The following is a 26,838-nucleotide window of genomic DNA, read 5'->3' on the forward strand; positions in this document are numbered from 1 at the left end:
ATAATTGTTGTGAAAGTGATGTATACTGTCAAAGCAAAAATTGCACTGGACAAAATTAAACAGATAAGGACAACTTTTTCAAGGCTGTTGCTATTGGGGAGAGAAACCAGAATGCAGTCTGAACTCAGTTTCACTGAAACAAAGGACAGGAGAGGTTTTCAGGAATGGAGTGGGGGTGGGCCTCATAGGCCATCTGTGTTTGCTATCTGGCCTTACCCAAAAGAAACAGAAGGTAGTTTTATAATTTGGGGCAATGTGTCCATGGAAATTAGGCTCCTACCCTCCCATAGAAACTGGGAAGCAGGGGCTCTGTCTTCCCTAATGATAACATTTCAAAGGAACGACTGCTAGGTCTGTGAGAAAGACAGTCCTGGCTTGTAAAACTGGAAAGAAGCTTTTAAAAATATTTATATCCCAAAGGGCCATAGAAAGAATTTACAATTACAAGTTTTCTAAAGTAAATGCTCTAAGATCACACCTGTCAGAGTGGCTAGCATCAAAAAGACAAGAAATAACAAGTGCTGGTGAGCATGTAGAGAAAAAGGAGCCCTTGTGCACTGCTGGCAGGAATGTAAATTGGTGCAGCCACCACGCAAAACAGTATGGAAGATCCTCAAGAAATTACAAATAGAAATAACATACAATCCATAATTTCACTTCTGGGTATTTACCCAAAGAAAATGAACACATTATTTTGCAAAGATACATGTACCTCTATGTTTACTGCAACATTATTTACACGAGCCAAGATATGGAAGCAGCCTAAGTGTCCGTGGATAGGGAAGGGACAAAGATGTGACCTTGAAACCAATTGTTCTGGATAATGTAACAAACTTAAAACTTCTTTAGCTGTTGTCACTATATGGGCTTCTGATGTTAATAACAATGATATTTTATTATATTTTATCATTTATAATTTATTTTTATGTACTAACCTATGTGGAAATTTATCCAGAATTATCTTTATATATTTCCTCCTATTAAGAGCAGAGAAAATGCTACACAGAGCCAACAAGTCTGTGGTGTTTCTTTATTAATAGATCAAGAGATCACTGAAAAAGTAAAGACGAGAAAGGAGGGGCACCTGGGTGGCACGGTTGGTTAAGTGTCTGATTCTTGGTTTCAGCTCAGGTCATGATCTCAGGGTTGTGAAATCGCACCCCACATTGGGCTCCATGCTCAGCACAGTCTACTCTTCCTCTCCTTTCCCCCCTCGAAAATAAAAATACATATATTTTTTTTAAAAAGAAGAGAAAGGAAAATTTTTCATAAGAATAATTGTCAAAGAACCAGTGGAGTGGAGTGGACAGCTCTTTGGCCAGATGAGGACTGCTTAGTAGTGGTTGACAGGGAGTGGTTGGATGATGTCAAAGGTAACCCAAGGATCTAACACAGATTTTGCTGAAATGGTTCCTGATTTATTTTAGTTATCATTACTAGACTTACATTTAGTTCAGTGGGCAGTTCTGTTTAATTAGAAAAGCTTCTGTGACTAAATTTTGCTTGTCACTTACAGTTTAAAGTTTAGCTATTTCTAGCTTCTAATTGGCATGCCACAAATGAACCTTTATACAGAACTTGGGATTCTCTGATCCTACATATCCTTTGGATTTGAAATATAAATTCTCTGGTACCAGAGGTGTTCACTACATACCCTGAATCTGTTTTTTCTTTTTTTTTTTTCCTCCTACAAAAGGAAAGGCAGTACAGGGGAAATGGTTCTAATGATGAGGATGTGGTTGATGGAGAATCCATGTTCCAAGAATAATATTATTCAGCTTATTGTCCATAGATAAGAAAGCAACCTAAAATCAGCCAGTCCAACCTGCCTCCCACATAGGAGCCCTATACAGTATCCTGATATGTGGTCATCCATGTAACCTTTTTTCATTGTGATAAAATATACATAACATAAAATTTACCATTAATATGTACAATAACCATTTTAAATGTGTAATTCAGTGATAGTAAGTACATTCATGAAAGTCTTCTACCATCATCACTATCTATTTCCAGAATTTTTCCTCTTCCTAACATAAACTCTGTACTCACTAAATAACTTCTCATTCCCTGCTCACCCAAATCCCTGGTCTCCATTATTTTGTTCTCTGTCTCTGTGAATTTGCATATTGTAGTCTCTTCATATAAGCAGAATCATGCATATCTGTCATTTTGTCTGCATTATTTCATTTCACTAAACATAATGTTTTTAAGGTTTATCCAAATTATAGCTTGTATCAGAACTTCATTTCTTTTTATGGCTGAATAATATTCCATAATATGTATATATCCCATTTTGTTCATCCATTTGTCTGTTGATGGACACTTGGGTTGTTTCCACCTTTTGGCTGTGGTGAATAATGTTGCTATAAACACAGGTATACAAATATTCATTTATGCCCCTGCTTTCAATTCTTTAGGGTATATACCTAGGACTGAAATTACTGGATCATCTTGTCATTCCATGATTAGTCTTTTAAGACACTTTTGAGAAAGTATCTTCTGAGAAATGGTTTTCCACAGTGACTGCACCATTTTACATTTCTATCAGAGTGCAAAGGGTTCTACTTTCCCCACATGGTTATCAACACTTGTTATTTTTCAGTTTTATTTTATTTTTATAATAGCCATCTTAAGGGCTGCTAAGTGGTGGCTTATTGACATCTAGGTATTCTTAAACATTTCCTAAGCCTGGGAGTTCAAAACAACTCCAGGAAGCTATTGCAGACCATCGTCAGTTGTTAGAAAGTCCTTATTATCCATTACTAAATCTTACCTTTCTCTAGCAGTGATTCTCTCTCTTTTTTTTAAAGATTTCATTTATTCATTCATTCATGAGAAACACACAAAGAGAGGCAGAGACATAGGCAGAGGGAGAAGCAGACTCCCCATGGAAAGCCCGATGGGACTCAATCCCAGGACCTGGGATCATGCCTTGAGCCAGAGGCAGATGCTCAACTGCTAAGCCACCCAGGCCTCCCTCTAGCAGTGATTCTCAGCCTTGGCTGCACATAAGAATCACTTGAGAGCTTTTAAAAATTCCAATATTTAGGCTGCAAAATCCAGACCAATTAAATCAGTGTTTTTGAGATTGGAGCTCATATACCAGCATTTGTGAAGGCTCCTTAGGTGATTTTTTTTTAAAGTGTTTTTAAAAAAAATAAAAATAAAAAATAAAGTGTTTTTAACATAAATTCAATTTAACTAACATATAGTGTAATATTAGTTTCAGGGGTAGAATTTAGTGATTCATCCTTGCATATAACACCCAGTGCTCATTGCATCATGTACAGTCCTTAGTGCCTGTCACCCAGTTACCCTATCCCTCCACCCATCTCCCCTCCAGCAACCCTCACTTTCCTAGAGTTAAGAGTCTGTTATGGATTGCCTCCCTCTCTGTTTTTATCTCATTTTATTTTCCTTTTCCTTTCCCTTCCCCTATGTTTTGTTTCTTAAATTCCATATATGAGTTAAATCATATGGTATTTGTCTTAATATGTAGTAAGTTGAGAAACACTGCTTACAACCTGATCACTGGTTCCACTTAGTTGTGCAGCCTTCAGGGCATCAATTGTGACAATCCTATCACAGTGCCTTCTCTGACAACCATTAAATAGCTAACCCTTCATCCCCCTCTGGCAGTCCCGTCCTCCTGTCCTTCCTAGATTTTTTTACCACAGTGTATATGACTGGCTGATATTTTACATATTTTCTCATTTATCTATTCATTGTCTATTCTCTGTTTCACTTATTTCTGCTTCCATAAGACATGCAACAGTGCCTACTGCAGAGTAGGTGTTCAGAAAATGTTGTTGAATGAACGAATGCATAAATCTACTCTTATTTCAACTGACAGGGCTTCAGGTAGTTAAAAATAGCTTTTGTGTCTTATCTGTGTGTCTTCTCTTCTCTAGGTAAAATCTCCTTTGTACCTTCAAAGACCAGTCTTCAAAGACATTGAAGAATAAACCTCACCATTATGAATACAATATGTCTTTCTTTCACTTAATTAGAAAATAATTGAGTACTTCCCATGTACTACACATACCTGTACACATACATTGCAGATTAGACACTGTGCTAGGATCTGGGAATTGCTGTGAAAAAGAGAACCGAAGTCATTCTGTGGGGGTGGGACACAGACAATAATCAACAACAGAAGTCATTTCAGATAACAAGTGCTATAAAGAAAAGCAAAATGTTTGTTGACTGTGGCACATGCAAGGGGGATTAACTTTAATCTGAGACCTGAATGATGAGAAGAAGCCAGCCACTAAAGAAGCAGTCCAAGAGGAAGGCACAGCAAGCATAGAGACTTTGGGAGGACATGTTTCAGAAGGACTCTCAGTCAGAGCCTCTGAGAAGGACAAGGAGAAAAACCACTGTCACCTGCTTTGTTAGACATTATACATGCATTAACATAACCTAAGATCAAATTAATTTGAGATAGCCATATCATCCTACTGAAGCATTTTTCCTCTCGAATTAAATCTTCCTTATCTAATATTTGTAACATGTTGGTAGTTGGAGTTTAGGTGTGAAAGAGTGATTTGGATGAACATATGTTGAATTTCTTTTCATGAAACCTTAACCATAATAACTGCAATCAATTAATCAAAACACTTATTAGCAGAGTGGAGGAACTTGCTGGTTCTCCAACCACTGTAATAACCTTGTCTTCCATGCCAGGCATACTGGAAAAAATTTTGGATGAGGCCAGAGCTAGGACTTGGTGGGCTGCTGCCATTTGGGGCCAACAGCCATCTTGGTTTTCCGTTGAAGTAGCTCAGTAAAGATAGTTGTTTCTTGCTTCTTGGGACCCTATGTTTCCAGGGGTGGGCTCACAGGACAAGCAGCTTCTCCCAGACCAGACACTAATATACTTTGACAATTCAGTTCTCCTCTCTGGACCTGTTTCTCCATATTATAATGTAGGGTTTGTGTCTGAGCATTTTGAGGTTCTTTGAAACTTCATTTAAAAAGAACATTTTATTACTACTCTATTAAAAATAAAACTTTCTCACAGCTTCTTGACAGCCTGCAGATTTTATGCTTTCATTGATGGGGACACTTGCTTCCAAGTCAATAAAACAAAATGCTGAGTTTGCACTAGGAGGGCAGGGTTTAGAGAACCAAATTGGATGCTGAAATTGACAAGAACACAGTCTTGGGCTGGGATGTTGGGCACCAGAAGAAATAGGATTCAGGACAGTGAAAGGAGCACCTGAACATATTGATTGGCTGCTGTCTTTGCAATGGACTTCACAGAATCTGATCAGTTTATTCAGATCAACTTTGTTAGAACCTTCAAGCCATGATCTCTCCCTTGGACAGCCCATCTGTACATAGCAGCTTCCGCATGGACAGGGATGGGGTTCAGGAGACAAGGTGGCCTTTGTATTCACACAGACCCTGGTTCAAGTTACTGTCATTCATTCATCCAATGCCATCTTTCCTTCATCTGAAAAATGAGTGATGCATTGAAATTGAGTTGATCAGCGAATAAAACAGACAAGGCCTCTGCTTCGTGGAGTTTGCATTTGACTGGGGAAAGCACAAAACAGGAGTCAACCAAACACATTTCTGAATGTGAGCTGAGGTCAGTGCTCTGAAGGAAGGTCACAAGTTCTCTGATTGCAGAATAATTGTGTGATCTTAAGATAGTAAATTCACCTCTCTTAGCCTTCTCCTTGCTATATAGGAGTTAACTAGGACAGCATGTAAAGTGACAGGTATAGACAGCGGCATACACTGGGTGCACAATAAATGTGTATTACAGCTGCTAATGGTAAAGTTACCTTCCTGAAGATAAGTGAGGAAAAAATTAATATTCTTTCCTGTATCTCAGAGTTTCCTTTAATTCTGTGTGTGTGTGTGTGTGTGTGTGTGTGTGTGTGTGCATGTGTTTCTTCCAGTTCCAAGGAGGGTTTTGGTTCAGTGGAGAAAGTCGTGCTGCTCACGTTTCTCTCAGCGGTTATCCTGATGGCCATCTTGGGGAACCTGCTGGTGATGGTGGCTGTGTGCAGGGACAGGCAGCTCAGGTGAGTAGCAGGAGGAGACCTCAGGAGGAAACAAGGGTGGAGTTCTAGGCTCTCCCCGGAGAGCTGGGGTCCAAACTATGAGTTCCATTACAATTTATAATTATAAAAGGGAAACGATGTTGTAAAATAGAGCAGGCAAAAGATGACACATAATTCCCCTTTACTGACGTAGCCAATGTAAGCACTTAACATGCATCTCTGTCCCGTCTTTTTTCCTGTGTTCAACTTTGGGGGTTTTGGTAATAGGTGTGATCACTGTATATATACATATAACTGTTAAGGGCATATTTAATCTAACCTCCCCACTTTATCAATGGTTCAGAAAAGGGGTGACTGCCCAGTGACTGATCTAGGATTTAAACTCATGTCTTCTGCTCTTTCTACTTCATGAGTCTCAACTTAGCTGCAATTAAAATCACCTGAAGACCTTTTGAAAATTGCTAATGTGTAGTATAAGTATGTCTTATGTAGTGTTTGAAACATACTTATACTAAATGGTTATTCATTGTTTGAAATTGCAACTTAACTAGGAGTCCTATATTTTATCTGAAACCCTGGGAGCCTAGGAGTGGCTAGGGGGGTTAATCACCCAAAGTCTCTGAACTAATTGATCTGGGGAGAGACATGGGCCTCAATATTTATAAAAATTCACCAAGTGATTCTAGTGTTCAGCCTGGATCGAGAGCCACCAGGCCATAAAGGGGCATAAAAAATGCAGTCCTGCCTTATCTGTAGCCTTCTTCCCCAAGCAAGGCAGGCCCTAATCCAGGGATGATGCAAAGAAAGTGTAAAAGCACAATTCTGACCAGTGTCACAAATGTGAGGCACACAGTAGTCAATCAAAGAGTGGAAAACAGTGGAATTTAACACCATTTGTGAGGAGGGAGCCTAGTGGGGGGGGTTCCCTGAGAATAACCAAACCACAGCCTGAAGGGAAGGGCAGGTAGGAAGAGAAAGCAGACTGTGTAGAGGCCCTTGGAGGGAGTCCACTCATGGGGCCTCAGGGAAGAGGATGGGAGGGATTTGGGTGGCAAGGGGTCTGGAGAAGGCAGGGGTGGCTGGACCTTGCACACCGTGAGACAGAATGGAAAAGAGAATCTCACAGAACATATTGTGCTTGACTCCTCTTTCCTTTGTCTCTCTCCCTTCTTTCTTTGTTTCCCTCTCCTCCTTTTTCCTCTCTTGCTCCTTTCTCTCTCCCTTTCCTTTCCTCCCTTCCCCCTGCCTTCTCCCTTCTACTTTTTCACTCACAGGAAGATAAAAACCAATTATTTCATTGTATCTCTCGCCTTTGTGGATCTGCTAGTTTCTGTGCTGGTGATGCCCTTTGGTGCCATTGAGCTGGTTCAAGACATCTGGATTTATGGGGAGATGTTTTGCCTTGTCCGGACATCGCTAGATGTCCTGCTCACGACAGCATCGATTTTTCACCTGTGCTGCATTTCCCTGGACAGGTAAGAGCAGAGCATGTGCCCAGCAGAGCTTCATGTTGGGGCAAGGACCTGATGGCTATTGGACCATGCCTTTCTTTCTTCCCTAATTCCTTAGAAGTGATGAATCTCAGAGAGATAGATCTGGTTATTCCCTGATTCCCCTACTTTCCAGTCTGTGCAAAGGGCTCCTTTTTAGTTGAGCCCTCTCCGAGGTCTTGCAGACACAGAGGTTTGTAAGGCTTAGAACCTGCCTGCGGGGAGTTCACAATCTAGATAGTGACAGGTACTGGTAATCAGGTCTACTGTAGAGCTCTACATTTTATACTCATGGTGTGAACAAAACTCGGAGGGAGCAAGAATTAATGCACCTGCCCCTAGTCAGTAGGGCTGGTTCAGAATAAGAGTCTGATGTTTAAACATGACCTCCTCTGGAAAAAGGTGTCTGTATCATAATTTTATGTGTTTATCTAGGTATGCATATACAACTTGGAGGATCTTTTCCCGAAAGTTAATTATAAAATCCCTATTAATTTCTTGTGTGTGTGTGTGGGGGGGGGATGCGAAGCTAGCATTTAATTTTTTTGTATAGTTTTGTTCTTTTTCTTCACATTTGACTTCAGGAGGCCTAATGATTTCCATCTTTGTCTTATTTGTTTGAGATGTACACTTATCAGCTGTCTTAGGACTTGTTTTCCAATTCCTACACATTTGTATTCCGCAATAAGAGCAGAATATAATTTAAAGATTACAGGATCATAGGCCACCATCTCGGTGTTCGTTTCTTAGGGGTATAGTCCCAAAAGCAAGTGTGGTGTGCAAGTCATATGTTATCAGAATTACCAGTGACAAACTTTTCCTGTCTCTAAAAGAGTCCAATAGGCCCAATTTTTCCTCCGGTCTAGGGTTAGGTCACTGTTTCTTTAATTGTGGGATGGGAAAAGCAGTTGACTAAAATTAGAGATTGTCATGCATCCAAAGTATGTGTCTTTAAACATGAAAATCAGAGTCTGTCCAGAGAATTACTCACACTGGGGAAGGTCCTAAGGGCCTGAACCCAGCTGCAGGAACAGCAGATTCATCTCCTATCCCATGGGACAGGTGCTTATTGATTGGAATGGCAAGTATAATGGCGAGCTCTACTTAAAGTGTGCGACTTCTTTCTCTTGCTCTACAAAGAACATGTAGGTGAATGTGCTGAAGTTAAATGCACATGTAATGAGACTCTATAGCTACAGATAGTGTCATTGGTAAAACTGAACTGTTGGTTGGCAGCCAGACCCATAGCATGTCATAGTTTGAAGTCTGTGTTTATTAACTTGTTTACAACAATCTGATTTCAGTACATGAAAGTCTCTAAGACAGTCACTACACAGCGTATGAAAGTTCACATGAGAAGAAATAAAATGTAAGGCACAAGGAAATCTTACAGGGTTGCCTGTATGTGATCATTGCCAAAATGAGCGCCGAGACTGAAAGTGTTACAGGAACGTGGAGAAGGCAAAGCAGAGGTGATCATGGCAAGTGGAGGTAACCTTCAGTTTTGGGCAACAGCAGGGGGAAGAGAATGAGCTGAGTAGGGAGTAAAGAATAGGGGGACATGTAGAATCATCTTCCTGATATGGAAATTTTACTCTGAGCAGCCCTAAGGGGACTGAAGTTTCCCTACAGGGAGATTTGGCTTCAGAGTTCCAGATGAACTATCGGGTTCTTTTGAATTCATGAAATTCTCCCCTAGTAGTCGGGAGGGAGTTGTCATGAAGCAGTATGAGTTGATCATTAACAACCATCTGCTTTAGAACTGAAGAGATTTGGGTTCGAATCCCAGCTCTGCCTATGTTTAGCTCTGAGAACGGTGGCAAGTTATTAAGCTCTTCTGAGTCTCAGTTTTCTCATCTCTATCCTGGGGGCAATAGCATCTATTTTATAGGATTGCAGTTAGGATTAAGTTAGAGAGTCCACCAGAGGCATAGCCTCGGCCTGGCTAGGCACGGATACAATGCCAGTGGATGTTAATTCAGTTTCCCACAACTATCCACGCGCCTTCTGATCTTTCTTACGGAATGTGGACCTCCTCAGTGAATAGCTGCTCCAGCAGATGCATTATCCAGAAATTGGGTATTATTAATGTGGTCTTTCCTTATCCTCTGCATTTAAACAATAAGTCCTACTGATTGTCCTTCCTAAACAGATCCAACTCTATTTCTGTTTCTTTTCATCATTTTCATCCTAGTCCAAACTAATGTCATCTCTTGCATAGGCACTTCAGCAACCTTCTAGTTCTCTCCACATCTCTTTTTTCCTCCTCCAGTCTGCTCCCCTCTTACAAGCTCTCACACTGCGCAACTCTGATCTAGTGCTTCTTTCCCTGAGACCCTCCACAGCTGTCATCGCACTGGGGCTCAAGACCAGACACCTTGGCCTGTAGGGTTTTGTGCCATCTGTCTTGTCCGTGTCCCCAGCCTTACGTGATGCCCTTTGCCAGCCTCACTCCCTGGGCTGCAAGCTGTCCTGGCCTTCTTTCTCTCCAGCGCTCTGTGCTCAGCCATCCCAGGACCTTAGCTCCCCACTCTGCCTGGAAAACTCCTTTACCCCCTCCTCCCCTGCCTATCTTTCAGATTTTAGCTCAGTTCTTTCCTTTTTCCAGAAGCTGTCTCTGATCCCATCAAACCAATTCTTCTTTGTAAAATTCAGTGCAATTGTGATTAAAATCAGTTCTCTAACATTTTTTGTATTTATACTTTTTATTGGAGTATTATTAACTTGCCGTGTTATATTACTTTTAAGTGTACACACAATACTTCAATAATTCTATATATTACTTAATGCTCACCACGGTAAGTGTAGCCACCATCTGTCACTGTACAATGTTATTACAATTTTATTGACTATATTCCCTATGCCATACTTTTCATCTCTATGATTTATTCATTTTGTAACTGGAAGTTTGTAGCTCTTAATCTTTTTTACCTATTTCACCCATCCTCTCCTGTTGCCCTTCTGTCAACCGCCATTTGTTCTCTGTATTTAAGAGTCTGGGGAGTTTTTTGCCTCTTTAGTTTGTTTGTTTGTTCATTTGTTTTGTTTCTTATATTCCACTCATATGTGGAATATCTCCCCCAATGGGAGAAAGTGTGACTATATGAATAAGGCAGGGTCCCACCCTCATGGAACTTACCTTTTTAATGGGGAAATTAACAATTAACCAGTAATTACACAAATACTGATTTAGGTATTTGATAAACACTGTTCAACAAATGGAGTGTTCGGTACACTCTCTTTTTGAGGGAATTCTCTCAAAAAGTCTCTTTTTGTGCCACCATTAGTTCTATTTCCTTCTCTAAAAGTGGACGTCAAAAACTCCGATATCATAAATAAGATGGAGTCAAATGATTTCATTTGGCTTGTTCTCCTCAGGGGGCCTGGGACATTTGCCAATTGTTTCTAGCATCTCCTGTCCCTGCAGTGATATTCTCATTGGGATGGAAGGCCCTCTCTGAACATGACAACATAACATCTTAGCCTGGAAGAGTATGCTTTTATTTATCATCTAGCTTCTGTTGTTGCTGTGAACCTCCCAGCCTGACAGTTGGGCTGGGCTGGAGTGGGCTGGGCCAGAGCACAGAGTGAGCGTGTCAGGGAGCTATGCTGCCATTGTTCATCATATAATTCCTGGCAAGATGTTTTATCTTCTGTGAAACTACAATGAGTCTGTGGGGATAACTGATCTAGGGTAGTGCTTCCCAAGCAAGAATGCTCACTGTGATTCTTAATTCCACCAGGATGGCAGACCCATGGATCAAAGCAAGATCTAGGACTCCATTAATACTATAAAATGCTTTTTCCCAACTACACTGCTCCATCCACTGTGCTTCCTTAGTGCTTTGAGAATTGAACCCTATTAATGAAAATTTTATTGCCTTGTTAAAAATAATTTCCAAAGCATAATTAAACTACATGCATCACATAGTATGAGTCATGGGAGACTAGAAAACTGCATTAAAAGCATTATAGTACGGTTGATTATTTTGAATCTAAGGTTCTGTAGTGAATGAAAACCAACCAAATATCTGTAATAGAGGACTGTTTTTAATCCAGCCACTAAAAATCATGAGAAATAGTTATGTGTTTGTCCTAGAAAGATATCGCTGGTGTATTATTTTGGGGGGAAAAAAGCAAGTGTCAAATTTTAATGTTTAGAATAATTCCGCTTTTATAAAATAAATAAAGAGATGTTTGTATGTGGGTTTACATAAGTGAGTGTGACACAGAGAGAGAGAGAGAGAGAGAGAGAGAGAGAGAGAGATTATGAATGAAATTGCACCAAACCATTAACAACAATTATATGGGGGCGCAGCTGGGAGTGGTGCTGGTGAGACTGGGTGATCAGTTGGAGTGGAGTCAGGAGACATCTCTGTTGCTAACTTCTTAAATATATGTCTCAAACTTCAGTTTTCTCTTTGCTGGAAGTTGACACTTCTTGAATGTAGCAGTATCCATGATAGCCTTTGGCTGAAAGTGCTCCTAGACCAGCACATTCTCTAGTCACTGAAAACATTCTTGACTTTAGTGTTAGGAATTCCCTCTGAGGCCTGGGCAAGGCAGAGAGCACAGATCTCTTTCTGGTCAATATGTCCCCTCTGCTTTCTCACAGGATCCCTGGATTCACCCCCTGTGGGAGCCCTCACCATCTCCTAGGATCAGTACACTCTTCCTCCTGCTCAGCCTCACATCCATCTTCCTTGGTCCCACCCTAGTTCATGACCTCCTACCTGATCCACTGAAGTAGCTTCTTTTCTAATCATCATAGTTTTTATCAGGCATGACCATAAGGCCTGAGCATTATATAAAAAAAAAAAATGCCAAAAATGCCATCAGTTTACAAGGAGAACATAAAAAGGTTTCCATTCTCCTTTTGCACCTCCACAGCAGTAAACCCTTGAGGTGACCACCATAAATAGTAGCTCCCTGCAAATTCCACTCATTTTATATGCAAGAAACAGACTTTAGGGAATATATTTTTAGTTTACTCAAATGGATTTATGTTTTAAATAAGCCATTGAAAAGGGCTTTCCCGGGCAGCCCCGGTGGCCCAGTGGTTTAGCGCTGCCTTTAGCCTGGGGCTTCCAGGATGAGTCCCACATTCTGCTCCCTGCGTGAAGCCTGCTTCTCCCTCTGCTGTGTCTGCCTCTCTCTGTGTGTGTCTCTTATAAATAAATAAAAAGAAAAGAAAAAGAAAAAGAAAAGGAAAAAGAAAAAGAAAAAGAAAAAGAAAAAGAAAAAGAAAAAGAAAAAGAAAAAGGCTTTCCTTGTAAATATTCCAAAGAATTTCCTGGCTGTAGTATTTTGACCAACTTGCGTCTCAGATGATATACTAGTAAGATCTTTTTCAGCAGCATGTGACAAAAAAGAAATTGATTGGTTCCATTAGCTAACAAGTCTGGCTTCAGACAAGGCCATCTTCAGGGCTTCAACAATGCCATCTAGGCTCATTCTCTCCCTTCATCTCTGTCTCCTCCTTATCTCTGCCTTTCCTTCTCTGTCTCTTCTTCCTCTTTGTGTCTGTCTCCTCTCTGTCTCTGTACATTTCTCTGTGTTCTTCTCTTGATAGCTGTGTTCTTTGTCCCTATGCTGTGTTCTTACTGTATTTATTCTCAGGTTAGGATTAGAAAAATGACTCTTAGACCTTCCTTAACTTGTGAGCAAGAGAAGAAACCCTTTCTCACAGGAGAACTTTGGCTGGCTTTGCTGTGTCACTCTCATCTTGGCCAATCACCGTGCTGGGATGACACATTGTGGTTGCTGGGCAGAGGTGAGGCACCATGACTGCCAGCTTCACCAGAAACATATGGCGTGGGAGAAAGGCAGTTCCCTCTGGAAGAAGGATGTGGGGTAGACAAGAACAGCAAACATCCACTTCTTTTAGGCTGGCTGGAGGACGTGCAGATATCTTTATGGAGCCTCCACAAGATAAAAGTTTGCTGCCATTCCCATCTCTTCATACATTAGGCCAAACATCCCTAAATCCTTCCACTGGTTTCATATGCCAAACTTTTTAGACCGTTTTAGACCTTTAACCATCTTGACCCTATTTCCCTAATCAATGCTGTACTTTGTCCTATATTCGGCATCAAAAGCAATCCCCTTTAAAATGTTTCACTTCACTTAGTATACCATTCTCTCTCTCTCTGTTTTTTAGTATACCATTCTCTGTGGCATTGAAAGATTTCCTCGTTGATAGCAAATTGCCACCCTTTCTCTTGATAGCCCAAGAACTTGATGTGTTTTATCAGCAAAACTCTTCCAACAATTTCTCAGTCACAGATTTTCTTTTAAAACAGAATTACTTGTTAAACATATGATTCTGACTCAAAGGTTGCATATTCCATCCTGTGCTAGAGATACGCGTGTCTGCACTTCTTAATGATCTCCCTGCAGCACGACTCAATTTTGTAATGTATACATGAAAAGTATCTGTCATTGTGACCTTGTGGCACACAGTTACATTTGTTTTCCCAATGGGATTTAATTGTGTTTCTTCAAGGAAAGAGTATTACGTTTCCTCTTCTCACATACTCTTCGAGGTTTGGTTCATGCTTTGTATGTAATAATAATATTTGTTGAGTGAATCTCATGCCAGAGGATATGAACTCTTATTTTTATATTCATTGCATCAAGTATGTATTGAGCATTTACTGATTGCTAGGAGCTGAGCAGAGCTGTAGAAGTGCAGTGCCGAACAACTAGAAAAATCTATGAATCATAGAGCTTTTGGTCTAGTGGGGAATACAGGTAGGTAAGTAGGTAATCATGGTGAGACTGGTGTCCATTGAAATCAGGGAACATGTGGCCTCCAAAGCAAAGGAAGCTTTGGGAGGAAGTAATGGTGAGGCTGAAATCTGTGGAACATGCAGATGCCAGTAGGTAAAAGGGGAAGAAAAGGAGGCATGGGGAAGGCGGGTTCCAGAAAACAGCAAGTGCAAAGTCCCCTTATCGACTATAGGCTAAATTCTTACCTTGTCTTTCAGTGCTTTTCCCAATGGGTCCTCAGTCTGTTTTTCCTACATCAGCTCTCACCCATGAGTGATCCGTTATCATATCCTGAGTACGACATGTGTCTTCATAGCCCTGTGTTGCTACCTGTGTTTTGCATTTCTTTTCTTTTCCTGATGTACACTCACCTTTCAATATTCATACAATATGTGTCACCTTCTCCACCAGCTAGCCAGGCTTCATTCCTAAAGCTGAGCACTCATAGAATGTTAAATATTAGTTATCACTCATCTTATTCATTGGTTTCTGTCCCTCTCATCCTAGACTAGAAGCTCCTGGAGAGTCAGCCTTCAACCCACCTGTCCTTGTGCTCTTCTGATCAGTCCACAGTAGCTGCTCCAGGCATAGTTAGCAGATGTTCTGAGATGTGACTTGTGGTTGCCTGGGCAGACTTTGGTGTTCATTTTTCTACTCTTCTAGAATGAGCCATGTAGCAAGTAGTTAAGAATGAGGTCTGGGGTGCTAGACTGCCTGGACTCAATCCTGATTTGACCAGTTATCAATTATGTAATCTTGAGAAGTTACTTAAATTTTGAGTCTTATCAACTCAGCTGTAACATTGTGTTAATAACATTGTGTAACATAACCTTCTCTTTGGAGTCTATGAAGAATAAGTAACTGAGTGCATGCAAATAACTCCAATCAGTGCATGTATATAGTAAGCATTCAATGAATGTTAGTCACGTTATTGTTCCATTTTTTCCTTTCCATTTCTACTGGTTGACATGGGTGCCTTCACAGATACTGGTAGCTGCCTTTTTCTTTCTGTTGAATGAATGAATGTCTTCAAGATTAGATCCACAGCCTGCCAGCACTAGGCGTCTCCCCTCTTTCCTTTGGAGAGCTCACCCATTTAGCGGCTTCACTTGCACCTCTGCTCTCATCTCTCCTGCAGTCTTGTCCCATGCTGGACTCTCCATCCGTCTCCAACTGCCTGTTCAGCTCCTGCCTTAAGCTTCTGTCTGTTTTCTTAAATCCAGTGTGGAATTTCCAAAGTGGAAATTTCCATTATAAACTAATATCCTCTTCTACTTTGTACATCAAAGGTGCATTACTATTAGTCATCTTTTAGTCATTTAAATGCAATTCTTTGGGGTCATCTTGACCTGTCTACCATCACCAGCTGGATGCGAAATCATAGATTGATTGTCATAAATATCTTTCAAATCTGTCTTCCTCCTCTTCACTCCTTTTCCTCACCCCATCTCTTGATTGCTGCAGTAGATGTTTAGTTATTATTCCTGTATATTATTTTATTTATCAGCTGTATATTTAAATGTATTTAAATATATTCAATTTTTTTTCCACATGTCTACAGCTCAGAAAGCTTATGGGGCACTGCATATTCTCCTTCCTCTTCCTAAATAGAGTTGCTTTGGTCTAAACTTATCCATTTATTTACCAGCATTACTAGAGCACGAACTTTGGCAGATACAGGTTTAAGTCCCAGTTTTACTGTATCCAGGCCCTATGATGTTAGATAAGTGGATTAAACTCTCTGGGGTTCAATTTCCTCATATTTAAAATGTGGATAATGAGAGGTGCCTGGTTGGCTCGTGATTTTGGCTCAGGTCATGATCTCAGGGTCATGATATTGAGCCTTGCAGCAGGCTCAGTGCTGAGTATGAAGCCTGCTTAAGATTCTCTCTCTCCCTCTCCCTCTGCCCCTCCCCCACTAAAAAAAGAAAAGGAAAGGAAAAAAATTTGGGTAATGAGAGCTCCCTTGTAGAGTCAACTGTTAGAATTAGATACAATAGAATATACCTCCTGCCACATAGTGTGCCCTCTGTAAATGGACGGCAAGTATAGTAGGAGGAGGAGGAGTTGGAGCAGAGAGAAGAAACATACAATTATGATACAATTGGAGAGATGCCATGTCACAGACATATACAAAGTACTGTGAAAAACCAGGGCAGGGATGGGGAACCAATCCAGATCTCTGACAGAAAAAATTCTCTCCTAGTATTTTTTTGGGGGGCACAAGGAACTTTCAAGGTGATATAACCCTTCAGCTGAGTCTGGAAGGGTAGGTGGGACAGTCATTCAGTCCACTGGCAGATTGGCCAACTCATACATGTAGTAAAGTATACATACCTTGGAAACCTGTGTGTGTGTCCAGTAAGTCCTGGCAGGATGTTTTCAGTTGACATTTTTGGCAGATAACCTGTTTTTCTTTAGTCTATAATAACTCAAGAAGACCCTTTCCTAGATAGCTGATATGCCCTTTCTTTCAAGTTTTTTTATCCTGAAGGTACAGAAGAATATTTAACAGAGAGGAGCACAGTAAGCATTAAATCTGCAGATTGCACATGGGATTATGACTCCTGCAAAGACCTAGTGTAATGTCTTTCAGATCTTTGATGGAGAAGAGTCTCTCCATATCCTCCCACCCCCATATTTTTTTCTTCCTGGAACCTGAAGTTCTCCCTCTGCTCTTGGCTACATTCTCAGCCCCCCTTCATGTCCTTGGCTCCTGATGAATATCCCTGCTGTGGCCTTCTTCACTAATCCTCTAGGTGACTGGCCACTTGCCAAGCCCCTAGGGGAGCAAAGGAAAGCCCTTTAGCTTTTTCTTGAAGCTGCTGCTGCTTCTTCACCTCTTCAAAGGGGAACCAGAGCAACTGAAATACTGTAAAACCAATTACTACAAGCAGAAACATATATCTCTTTATCCAGAGCTCTGCCACAAAATGTGGCTAGATCCCCCTACTGGAGGGAGTACTGCTATCCAGCCAATGAACCTCACAATCACACCAGACTGTATATTACTTGTTTACTTATTGCGCTCATCTAGAACATCTACCCCAAAACTTAATGGCTTAAACAACAATGCATTATTATATAGATCTCACAATTCTGTGCATCGGGAATTTGGGCGTGGCCAAAGTTTAGCTGAAGACTAGACTAGCCTGGAGGGTTTAAGGCAATTTATCACATGCATGGCACCTTGATGGGGTCACTTGTAAAGCTGGGCTAAGCTGGGCTCCTCTCCCTCTTCCCTCTGAGAAACCAAGAGCCCTCTTAAAAATTAGTCTTGGGACTGGCGTACAATACTTCTAATGTATCTCCGTCACAGCAGTCACAAGGCAGCCTACATCCAAGGGAAGGGACAGACTCTCCATCTGTGTATGGGAAGTGTCAAAGAATTTATGGCCGTCTTTATTCCAACACAATTACAACTCTAAAAAAACAAAACAAAACTGAGATGTAATTAATCCCCTTTTACACATAAGAAAACAGATGCAAAGACACCAAGTGATTTGTCAAATGTTGGAAGGAATACCTATAAGAGAGTTGGGACTAGAACCGATTTTCTTGCTAAAGGCAAAATGCCCCTTGTAACTAATAAACTTACTGATTCAGTGGAGCTCTTTATTCTCTTAGTCCAAAGTCCTGAAGACCATTAGCTTGTGCTTTATGAATTAGGAACTGTAGGGAGAAAAAAAAAATCTGTTGTAAAAGGTTTGTTTTCCTGATCCCGTTTCAATACTTGGTCTTAGCAGCCAGCTGCTACTTCATTTCTTTTTCTCCTGCAGTTGACATTTCTTTCTTTAGTTGATCTTGAGTAGACATTTGATCTCAGTGACCATATAGGATGTTGTCTTCAATCATCTCAGGTAGGAGAGCTGGGCCTGGATTAAGTCCATAAGGGGGTACTAGACATAATCAGCTTCATTGTTGGCAACCAGCATGGTCTCAATACTTCCATACACCTTTAGGGTCAAACTCATTCACCATTTTGTTTCTTATAATTGACTACTAGGAGCCATGTTCAACCAGGTGACTTTCATTTTATTTGTTAAATAATTTAAAGCCCCTGATTCCAAAATGTATTTGAATCTATTGGAATTTATATATATATATATATATATATATATGTATATATATATATATACACACATATATATATATATATACCGTCTCTGATCTTTTACTTATATATATACATATATATATACTTATTTATATATACTTCTATATACTTATATATATAAGTAAAAGATCAGAAGGAGAGGTAAAAATAATAACTACTATTAAGCCTTATGTGCCAGGGACTTTCTGTTTTAAACATTATTTCATCAGTTCTCATCGTCAATCAGTGAGGTAGACATAATGATTCCCACATTACACACGAGGAAACTGAAAAGTTGAGACGTAACATAACTGATCCTGAGACCACAGAGCTAAAAAATGGTTAAGGCCGGGAGACATGATACTCAGATAAAGACATAAAGCTGACTGCTAAAATCTCCTCTAATTCTGAGAATCCAAGGTTCCAAGTTATTCTCCTTGCTCCTGCTTTCCCTGTGGTTGGATGGCAGGAAGTGAGGAGGAAAGAATTTTCCTTAATTGCAGGACGAGTGGGGAGGAGATTAGCATGGAGCTTAAAATACATGACTGTCTTCTAAGAGTTGTCAAAGTAAATTGTGTCCCCAGAGGCATTTAAAAGCAATTTGATCCCACGTTTACACACGGCTGCAGTTGGGGAAACTGGTGGCTGGTCTATCAAAGGGGATTTTAATGGAGTTTTATAAGCAATAGTTTGAAATGTTTTTGCATAAAACATTTCTTTGAAAAAAACCATGCCACATCTTAGTTAATCCTGGCCATCTGGAACCTCACTAGTCACTTGAACATTCTTTTAACCACTTTGTAAAAGTTTTCTGATTAAAGAGGAATGGGACTTGTTCAGTGGAAGTCTAGAGGACAGACCTTGCAGATAAATGTATTCTGGAGATGAGACCAAACTGCTTTCCCTGATGAACACTATCCACCTAGCTTGTGAACAAACAATCCTTTTTCTTGAATTTGTTGTAATTCAGCTCCTTTAAGTAAGGCATGCAGTGGTGTTGATTGCAATGGACATTTTCCAGTTCAAAAAAGCTTTGGTGACTCATCCTGGCAGAGCATTCGAAAACTTCTGAGACATTGGTTCTGAGTCCCCAAACCACCAGCAGCAGTGTCACCCAAGAACATATCAGAAATCTAAATTCTTGGGCCCCATTCCAGATCTTCCACAACCTGTGTTTCAGCAAACCCTCCAGGTGATTCTGTTGCATGCTATAGTTTGAGAACCACTGCCCTTCAGCCAGCCTTTTTGGATGTATTTTTCTACTTCCTTAAAACACTCTGTGGTCCAGCTAATTTGTACTCTTTTTATGTTTATATGGCTATGTGGATACATTGATATAGATTTATGGATTTATTATATTTATATAGTTTCTGTCTCCTGGCCTTTGTCCATACTGTTTATAGTACATGGATTACACTTTGTCCTCTACCATCCTTACCCAGTCTGTGGTGTCCACCTTAAAAGACACTTGTTGGAGAAAACTCTCTCATCTCTCTACTAAATATTACCATTAGATCTCCAAAACGGTCTCATGTTGTAATGGAATTTACTTTAAATGGTAGTGACTAAGGGTTTATTATTTATTCAACCCATTCTGTGAGCATCTACTCTGCTTAGCATTGTACAAGGCATTGGGGATATACTGGTAAATAAGGCAAACATTTCTGGAACTTATAAATCAGATGAGGCAAACTTTTCTCACATCCTATTGTAAATAACAGTTCTTTGGAGGCAGTGTAATTGTCTTGTACTTCTGGGTGTCCCCCAGGCTGTATTAGTTATGGTGAGCAGGGTGGATGACAATGTACTAGTCTTCTCTGGTCTGTATAGAATGCCCTAGAGTACTGTGCTATCATTGTGACATCCACACTTAAGAGGTAGTTGCACACTACAACATATGCAGAGGACAGGGAGCCCCTACTGTAAGTGCACATCACCTCTCCTAAACCAGGGTTTCTCAACCTTACCACTGGGGATGCTGTAAATTAGAGGATTCTTTGTTAGGGAGTGGGGTCTGTCTTGTCTGTTGTAAAACATTTAGCATCTCTGACCTCAACTCACTGGTTGCCAATAGCATCACTCTTCCCAGCTGTCACAACAACAAATGTCTCCAGATATTGCCAAATACCTCTTGTTGAGCAAAATCAACCGGGGTTGAATACAACTAGGTATATTTTTCCTATAGAAAGTAAGACTTCAGAAAAATGTGAAAGCTCTCTTCAGATGTCTGTAGGACCATTGTGCAGAAAAAGAATTAGAGATAGAAATTTCTAATTGAGCCAGAGGGTAAAACTGGAGGTACAGATAATCAATTGTGGAAGAAACTTTCTTAACTTCAGGATATTCTCAAATTTAGAAAGTAGTGCAGTGGGGTTTGGTGAATATCTAGTCCCTCGTACATTCAGACAGGCTTGGATACATTTTCTTTTAGAAAGGATTTGGGGATTTCGGGATTCTGAGGGTTCTACAAGTTCTGAGATTCAGTGTTTTTGATTACTTCTAATATGGCTTTTAAAGAATTAGACTAACCCTAATCCCTTGCAGACTTAGGGAAGGTAGCAGAGTGAAGTGATAGTGTGAAGTTGATGTTCTGGCCCTTGAGTCAAACTGCCTGGACTAGATCCCAGCTCAGCTCTTACCTTGGGCACATCCTGACACATCTGTGTGTTTGTTTCCTCATCTATGAAACGGGTGCCCTTATAGTTCCTGTCTCAGGAGGAGTTGTGAAGACTAAGTAGATAATACAGGGAGAGCCCTTGGTCAGTATATGTGAAGTAACTATTAACTCAGCCAGTGCACTTTGCCTGATATCCAAAGAGCTTGCAAATTTAGCTTCTTCTGCTTCGTGGTATCATATGTGTTTGGGGGGCAGTTCATTATAGGGTAAATGTTTTTGTTATTTGCAAGGGTATTACAATCCAAATATAGGAATTAAAAAGCAACCATGACAGGTAGCAATCAAGTTATCAGATTTCTGTCTGGTCCCTGATCCATAGACAGAGGTTAGAATTTTAAAGGAAACTCCTTTAGTCAATTAATACATGGACTCAATTTTCATTAATCATTTTATTCAGTGATATTTATTCTCACCTACTTAATTTAGATTCTTGAAAGCAGGCTTCAAAAGGATATTTATTTTGCTCGATTCATTGCTAGAAAGCAAAGATTAAAAGCTAATCAGGAAAGATAGAAGCATATGAGGTGGCTTATTCAGGTCAGCTGCCTCAAGAGTGCCAAAGCCTTGGTAAGAATCTTGAACCCATCGGTAAAATGGTTGCTATAATCTGATCTCCATATGAAAACCTTATATTTCTACTCCATGGCACTTAAAAATCAAATTATGTCTACATAAGACAGTATCAGGCTGAAAATGATGTATAGAAGATTCAAGTCAAATGGATATCTAGACACAATTTGGTATTTTTCTCATTCATCCATACCTATCATTTGAAACTTAGTCAATCCCATTTAAATAAAATAAAAAAAATTTTTTTTCCTTTTACTGATTGGTGATTTTTAAAGTAGGAGATAAAGGACTTTTCTCAGGCTTACCCAACCACCCCACATCATGTAAGAGCCATTTTCTACAACTGTGTGTGTAAGAAACCATGGATGCATCCCACCTGAGCCCCTGTGGAATGAGTTGTCCAAGCAACTTTCTTTCAGGCATCCATTGTCTTGCATACTGACTGTGTAGGTCAAACAGGGAAAAGATTGGTAAAATGCGTATGACATCCACAGTATCCCCCTTGAAGTTGAACTTTAGAAGGAAATCTGCCACCATTATTTACTTCTCTGTGGCAGGAGCTCCTAGTAACCTAGGAATTATAGGAAGTGAGAACATTGGATAGCAGACCATGAAAAGATCATTTAAAAACAATTAAATTTAATTAACTTTTTTATTCTAGTATAGTTGATATACAGTATTATATTACTCTCAGATGTATAACATAGTGATTTGGCACTTACATACATGATGCAACGATCACCACAGTAAGTCTAGTTGCCATTGGTCGGCATACATGGTTATTGCAATATTATTGACCATATTCCCTATGTTGTACTTTCCTTCCTATGACTCAATTCTTTTATAATTGGAAGTTTGCATTCCTTAATCTTTTTCACCTATTTTGCCCATCTTCCCCCTCACTTTGAACATGAAGAGATCTTATTGTGCACAGAATATTCATCATGCCATGGGAATCAGGCAATCACCCTGGCCTAGCAAGACTTAGAAAGAAAGACTTTCACGAAAAAGTTTTGAGCATCGTATAACCACATATTCTAAAGTCTTCTTCTGTAAATTCTGTTCTCTTCTCAACATAACCTTCTCAATATCTGTATCCATATATGGAAGTTAAAGACTCTTTGCAACTAAAATGTCCTGCTTCCTTAAACTTACCTTTTGTCCCACAAGATATTTAATTTTGCCTTGAACTTTTAAATTTCTGTGACATTGGAGATCCAACCAAAATTCCTGAAATTGTGTACTTAACATCTGTTCTAAGCCTCAAAAATCATAAATTATACAGCAAAGATGGGGTAACATCTGTTCTTCCCTTAGCCCTCAATTGCTTTCTTTGGGATGGTAGATGAAGGGATGTTATGACTTTGAACTATGATCTGAAAGTATATTGAATCAAATAAAGATATTAGAACAAAGTACCTATGAAGGACATGTCTGACATTCAAAACCATTTCACTGAGGCAGGAAACTTTGCTGGCAAGATATTGACTTTAGCTAACTTTGTTAGTTTGCTGGAGCTGTCATAATGAGTACCACAAACAGGGTACTTAGAACAGGAAATGTATTGTCTCACAGTTCTGAAGGCTAAAAGTCTGAAGTCAAGGTGTCAACAGAGCCACACTCTCTCTGAAACCTGTAGGGAAGGATTTTTCCTTGGCTTTTCTTAGCTCCAAGTGATTTGATGGCAGTCTTTGATCTGATAAGCTTTCCTTGTCCTGTAGAGGCTTTATCCCAATCCTCCATCTCTGAGCATATCTGAATCTGTGTCCAAATTTCCCTTTTTATGAGGACATCAGCCATATTGGATCAAGGCCCACACTAATGGCCTTACTTTTATTTCATTATTTCTGTGAAGACTCTATACCTAAATAAGGCCATCTTCCAAGGTACTGAGGTTTAGGACTTCAACATCTCTTTTAGGAAAGGGAGAGGGGACCCAACTCAATCAGTAACACCAGCTTACATAACAAAAGGAATTTATTGGAAAGAAATGTGGTGGCTTACTTAATTGAAGGAAGAACTAAAGCGAGAAGACCTGAAAAGGCAAGAGCATGGTTGCCCAAAGATCCAAGGAGTAGGACCTACTACCAGCCCCACGAGGAGGCTGCTGCGGTATCAATGGACCTCCACTAACTTCCCCATCTTTCCATCATTCCACATGGCATTCAGAGTCCCAGGAGAAGGTCTGATTGGATGACTACCTGGCCAGGAAAGTTGGGAGCAACATCATTTGCTCCCAACAATCTGAAAGCAACAGAGAAGAGATAATTCCCAAAAGCTTTGGGATGCTATTACCAAAAGAAAGGAGAAAGGATGCTAAATGGATAAAACCAAGGGTCTAATCTAAACCCTCTAGCCGGAAATGAAGAAGGGAGCATAGTTTGGGGAAAATTTTTTCACATACTCCAAATTCAGGGTTAACTCTATGTTCATAATAAATCTCTGATGATTATTAATACAGCCATTCAGAAAAAAATTGTCATTTTGATATGATTTGCCTTTCTTATAAGTCAAGATCGTGGAGGGAATTCTAGATAATCATGATTCTTTCCCTTACTGCATTATCTTTAGTTATATTCTGCTACCATGTGAGTTTTATAGATAGAGAAAATGAGTTCCCAGGTGAGCCTTTCTCCCATTCTTCGGTCTGTTGTTCCTTGTACTCTGGTCCAGGTCAGGACACTCACCGTGCTGCTGGCCATAGGAAGCCTCCTGGCATGTCGTGGTCAACTGCTCCCTAATGCCTTGGAGGGAAGGGTATAATTCTCCCCTCTCAGCTCCTGAGGCACCCACTTCTTATGTTCCGACACTGAGCAGGCTCTCCTTCTTATTCCACCCTCTTTCTCAACTCATCCTACCACCACCTCACCACCTCTTCAAAGAATATAGCCATTGTTATGTTAGTTATGCTTTGAATTAAGAAAAGAAAAGAAGAGGTGGGAAAAATTAAAGCGAATTGCATAAAATGAGGGACATAAGGGGGTGTCTCATCATTAAATGGTATAAAATCTTAATGAATAGACTTATCCCCCAGGCTTTATGTTTGCACTTATTCTTTGACATTTCCAAAGACAAGTAGCTGATAGACCTATTGGAGTATTTTGCCTCTTGTCAAATTCCCTGAACTGCCTGGGCATAGAAGTGATGATCTCTAAGACTGGAATAACACGTAAGAAGTAGTCTTGGAGTTAGAGGCCAGATCACAGAATGGACCAGGTTGCGTCTCTATCTGGAACAAAGAAGAAAGCTAGCACATTGACAAAACATGGACTCAAAAACTGGTAAGCAGTGAGTCACATGAGGGAGAGTAGACCCCAATAAATGAGGATGAGGTGGTCTCTACCAGAAGGTAGGACATGATGGAGCAGGAAATGTTTGAAATTTTACATTCTGGCATCAGAGAAACAATTAAATGGTCTAGTCCAGAAGTAATGCATGTCAAGTCTGTTCACAACTTCTTGACCAGACCAATCACTAGGCCCCATCCAACCACAAGGAGGCCAGGGAGCACATGTGCCCAGAAGGGGGAGCTGGACATATTTAGCAACAGCAGCAATGACTTCCACTTGTCAAAATGCAAACTCCCTCACCAACAGACTCTGATTCAAGAGATCCTTGGAATCTGCATTTTAACTGGATCTCCTTAGAGGAGTCTGATGCAGGGGAGAAGAGTGGAATCTCTGGAATACTGACTTAGAATCTCACCTCAGGATAGCTAGGTGATTAAGAGGATGGGGGCAAATCTGAGATCTCGTTCTTGGCACCTTGTTATCAAAGGGGCTATGGGTGCCTGGACTCTGCGGTTGAAAGGGCTGGACAGAAGCTCCTGAAGTGTCCAGGCGTGAAGGTAAGTGTTGGAACCACGCATGAGACAGAGCAGACTCTCAGGTGTGTATCAAGCTTCTCAGAGACAGTGAGAGGAAGAGGGATGTGGAGCCAGCTCCAGCAGTGACTCTCAGACGTGATCTAAGGTTGATATTTATGTCCACAGAAACCCATGGACCAATATCACATCTCATTATGTAATTGCTTGTTTCTTCCCTCTGTCCTTCTCTGGCTTCATCTTCCCCTACTCTACTACGTGGCTCTCCCTGCCTTCCCCCACATTATTTTTTCTTTTCTTCCTTCTTTATGTTTATTCTCTGCTTCCCCTCTCATTTTCCTCTTTCCCAATATTTCCTTTTCTTACATCCTTTCTCCCTTCTACTCCTTCCCCACTCTTCTTTCTCCTCAATCATTCTTCCCTCCTTCTCCCTCTCACTCCTCCTTTCCTGTGGCACCCACACCTTCTGTTCTCTCTCCAGGTATTATGCCATCTGCTGCCAGCCTCTGGTCTATAGGAACAAGATGACCCCTCTGCGCATCGCGTTAATGCTGGGAGGCTGCTGGATCATCCCCATGTTTATCTCTTTTCTCCCTATAATGCAAGGCTGGAATAATATTGGCATAATTGATTTGGTGAGTACCTGTGCAGACCCCACTAGCTTACTCGCTGATGAACTTTATTTGCTTGGGATTCTAAATACAAACCATGTCAGGTTGGGTGGATATTCTAAGACAGATTCTGATAGTGGTCTGAGTGAGAACAATAACAACAACAACAAAAAAGCAAGTTAACATTTTGGAATGTTTGCTGTATTCCAGAAAGTATGCTCAGACTTTACATAGAATCCTGACAACATCCTTCTCTCATCTCATCCAGATGAGAAAAGTCAGGCTCAAAAAGGTGACGTAACATGCCCAGTAAATAGCAGAACAGGTATTCAATGCTTAGCATTCAGACTATAGAGCCTGAAGTATGTGAGGTGCCCCCAAGAGGCCTTCATCCCATTTCCTGGCTTCCCGTGACCAGCAGAAAACACATCATGTGGATGGAGGCTTCCAGAGAATGAAGACAATCCTGGACTGGGGGTCAAGAGACTTGGACCCTGAGTCCAGCTCTGTCCCTGACCTTGAAGGAGTGCAATGAGAAGCTGCATTGGTCTTCAGTAGAGGAGTGTGTCCTCCAGGGGTGTAGGAGAGCAGGATGTGGCACATGTGCTGGGCATTTGCCAGCCCCTGTCCAGACGATTTTCAGGAGTCTTCCAGCTCTGACACACTATGTTTATAGTACCAAACTTGCAATGAAGATCAGAAGTTATGGTGGGAGTTAACTGGCAGTGATATATATTCCCGAAGGAAGTTGTAGGCAGTCACTTTGAAATGGGGAATGTG

General features: G+C 40.5%; 1 protein-coding gene across 5 annotated transcripts in view; it reads left to right on the forward strand.

The window, feature by feature from the left end:
- Window positions 1-26,838, forward strand: part of HTR4 (5-hydroxytryptamine receptor 4) — a 173,268-nt gene that overhangs the window by 84,432 nt on the left and 61,998 nt on the right. For all 5 annotated transcript variants that reach the window (XM_077895966.1, XM_077895967.1, XM_077895969.1 and 2 more), the window contains exons 3-5: window positions 5,916-6,041; window positions 7,295-7,495; window positions 25,929-26,082. In XM_077895966.1, coding sequence (XP_077752092.1) covers window positions 5,916-6,041; window positions 7,295-7,495; window positions 25,929-26,082 — 481 coding nt within the window. The remainder of the gene's footprint in view (window positions 1-5,915; window positions 6,042-7,294; window positions 7,496-25,928; window positions 26,083-26,838) is intronic.

The sequence above is a fragment of the Canis aureus genome, chromosome 4, assembly GCF_053574225.1.
Source record: "Canis aureus isolate CA01 chromosome 4, VMU_Caureus_v.1.0, whole genome shotgun sequence".
Taxonomy (NCBI): domain Eukaryota; kingdom Metazoa; phylum Chordata; class Mammalia; order Carnivora; family Canidae; genus Canis; species Canis aureus.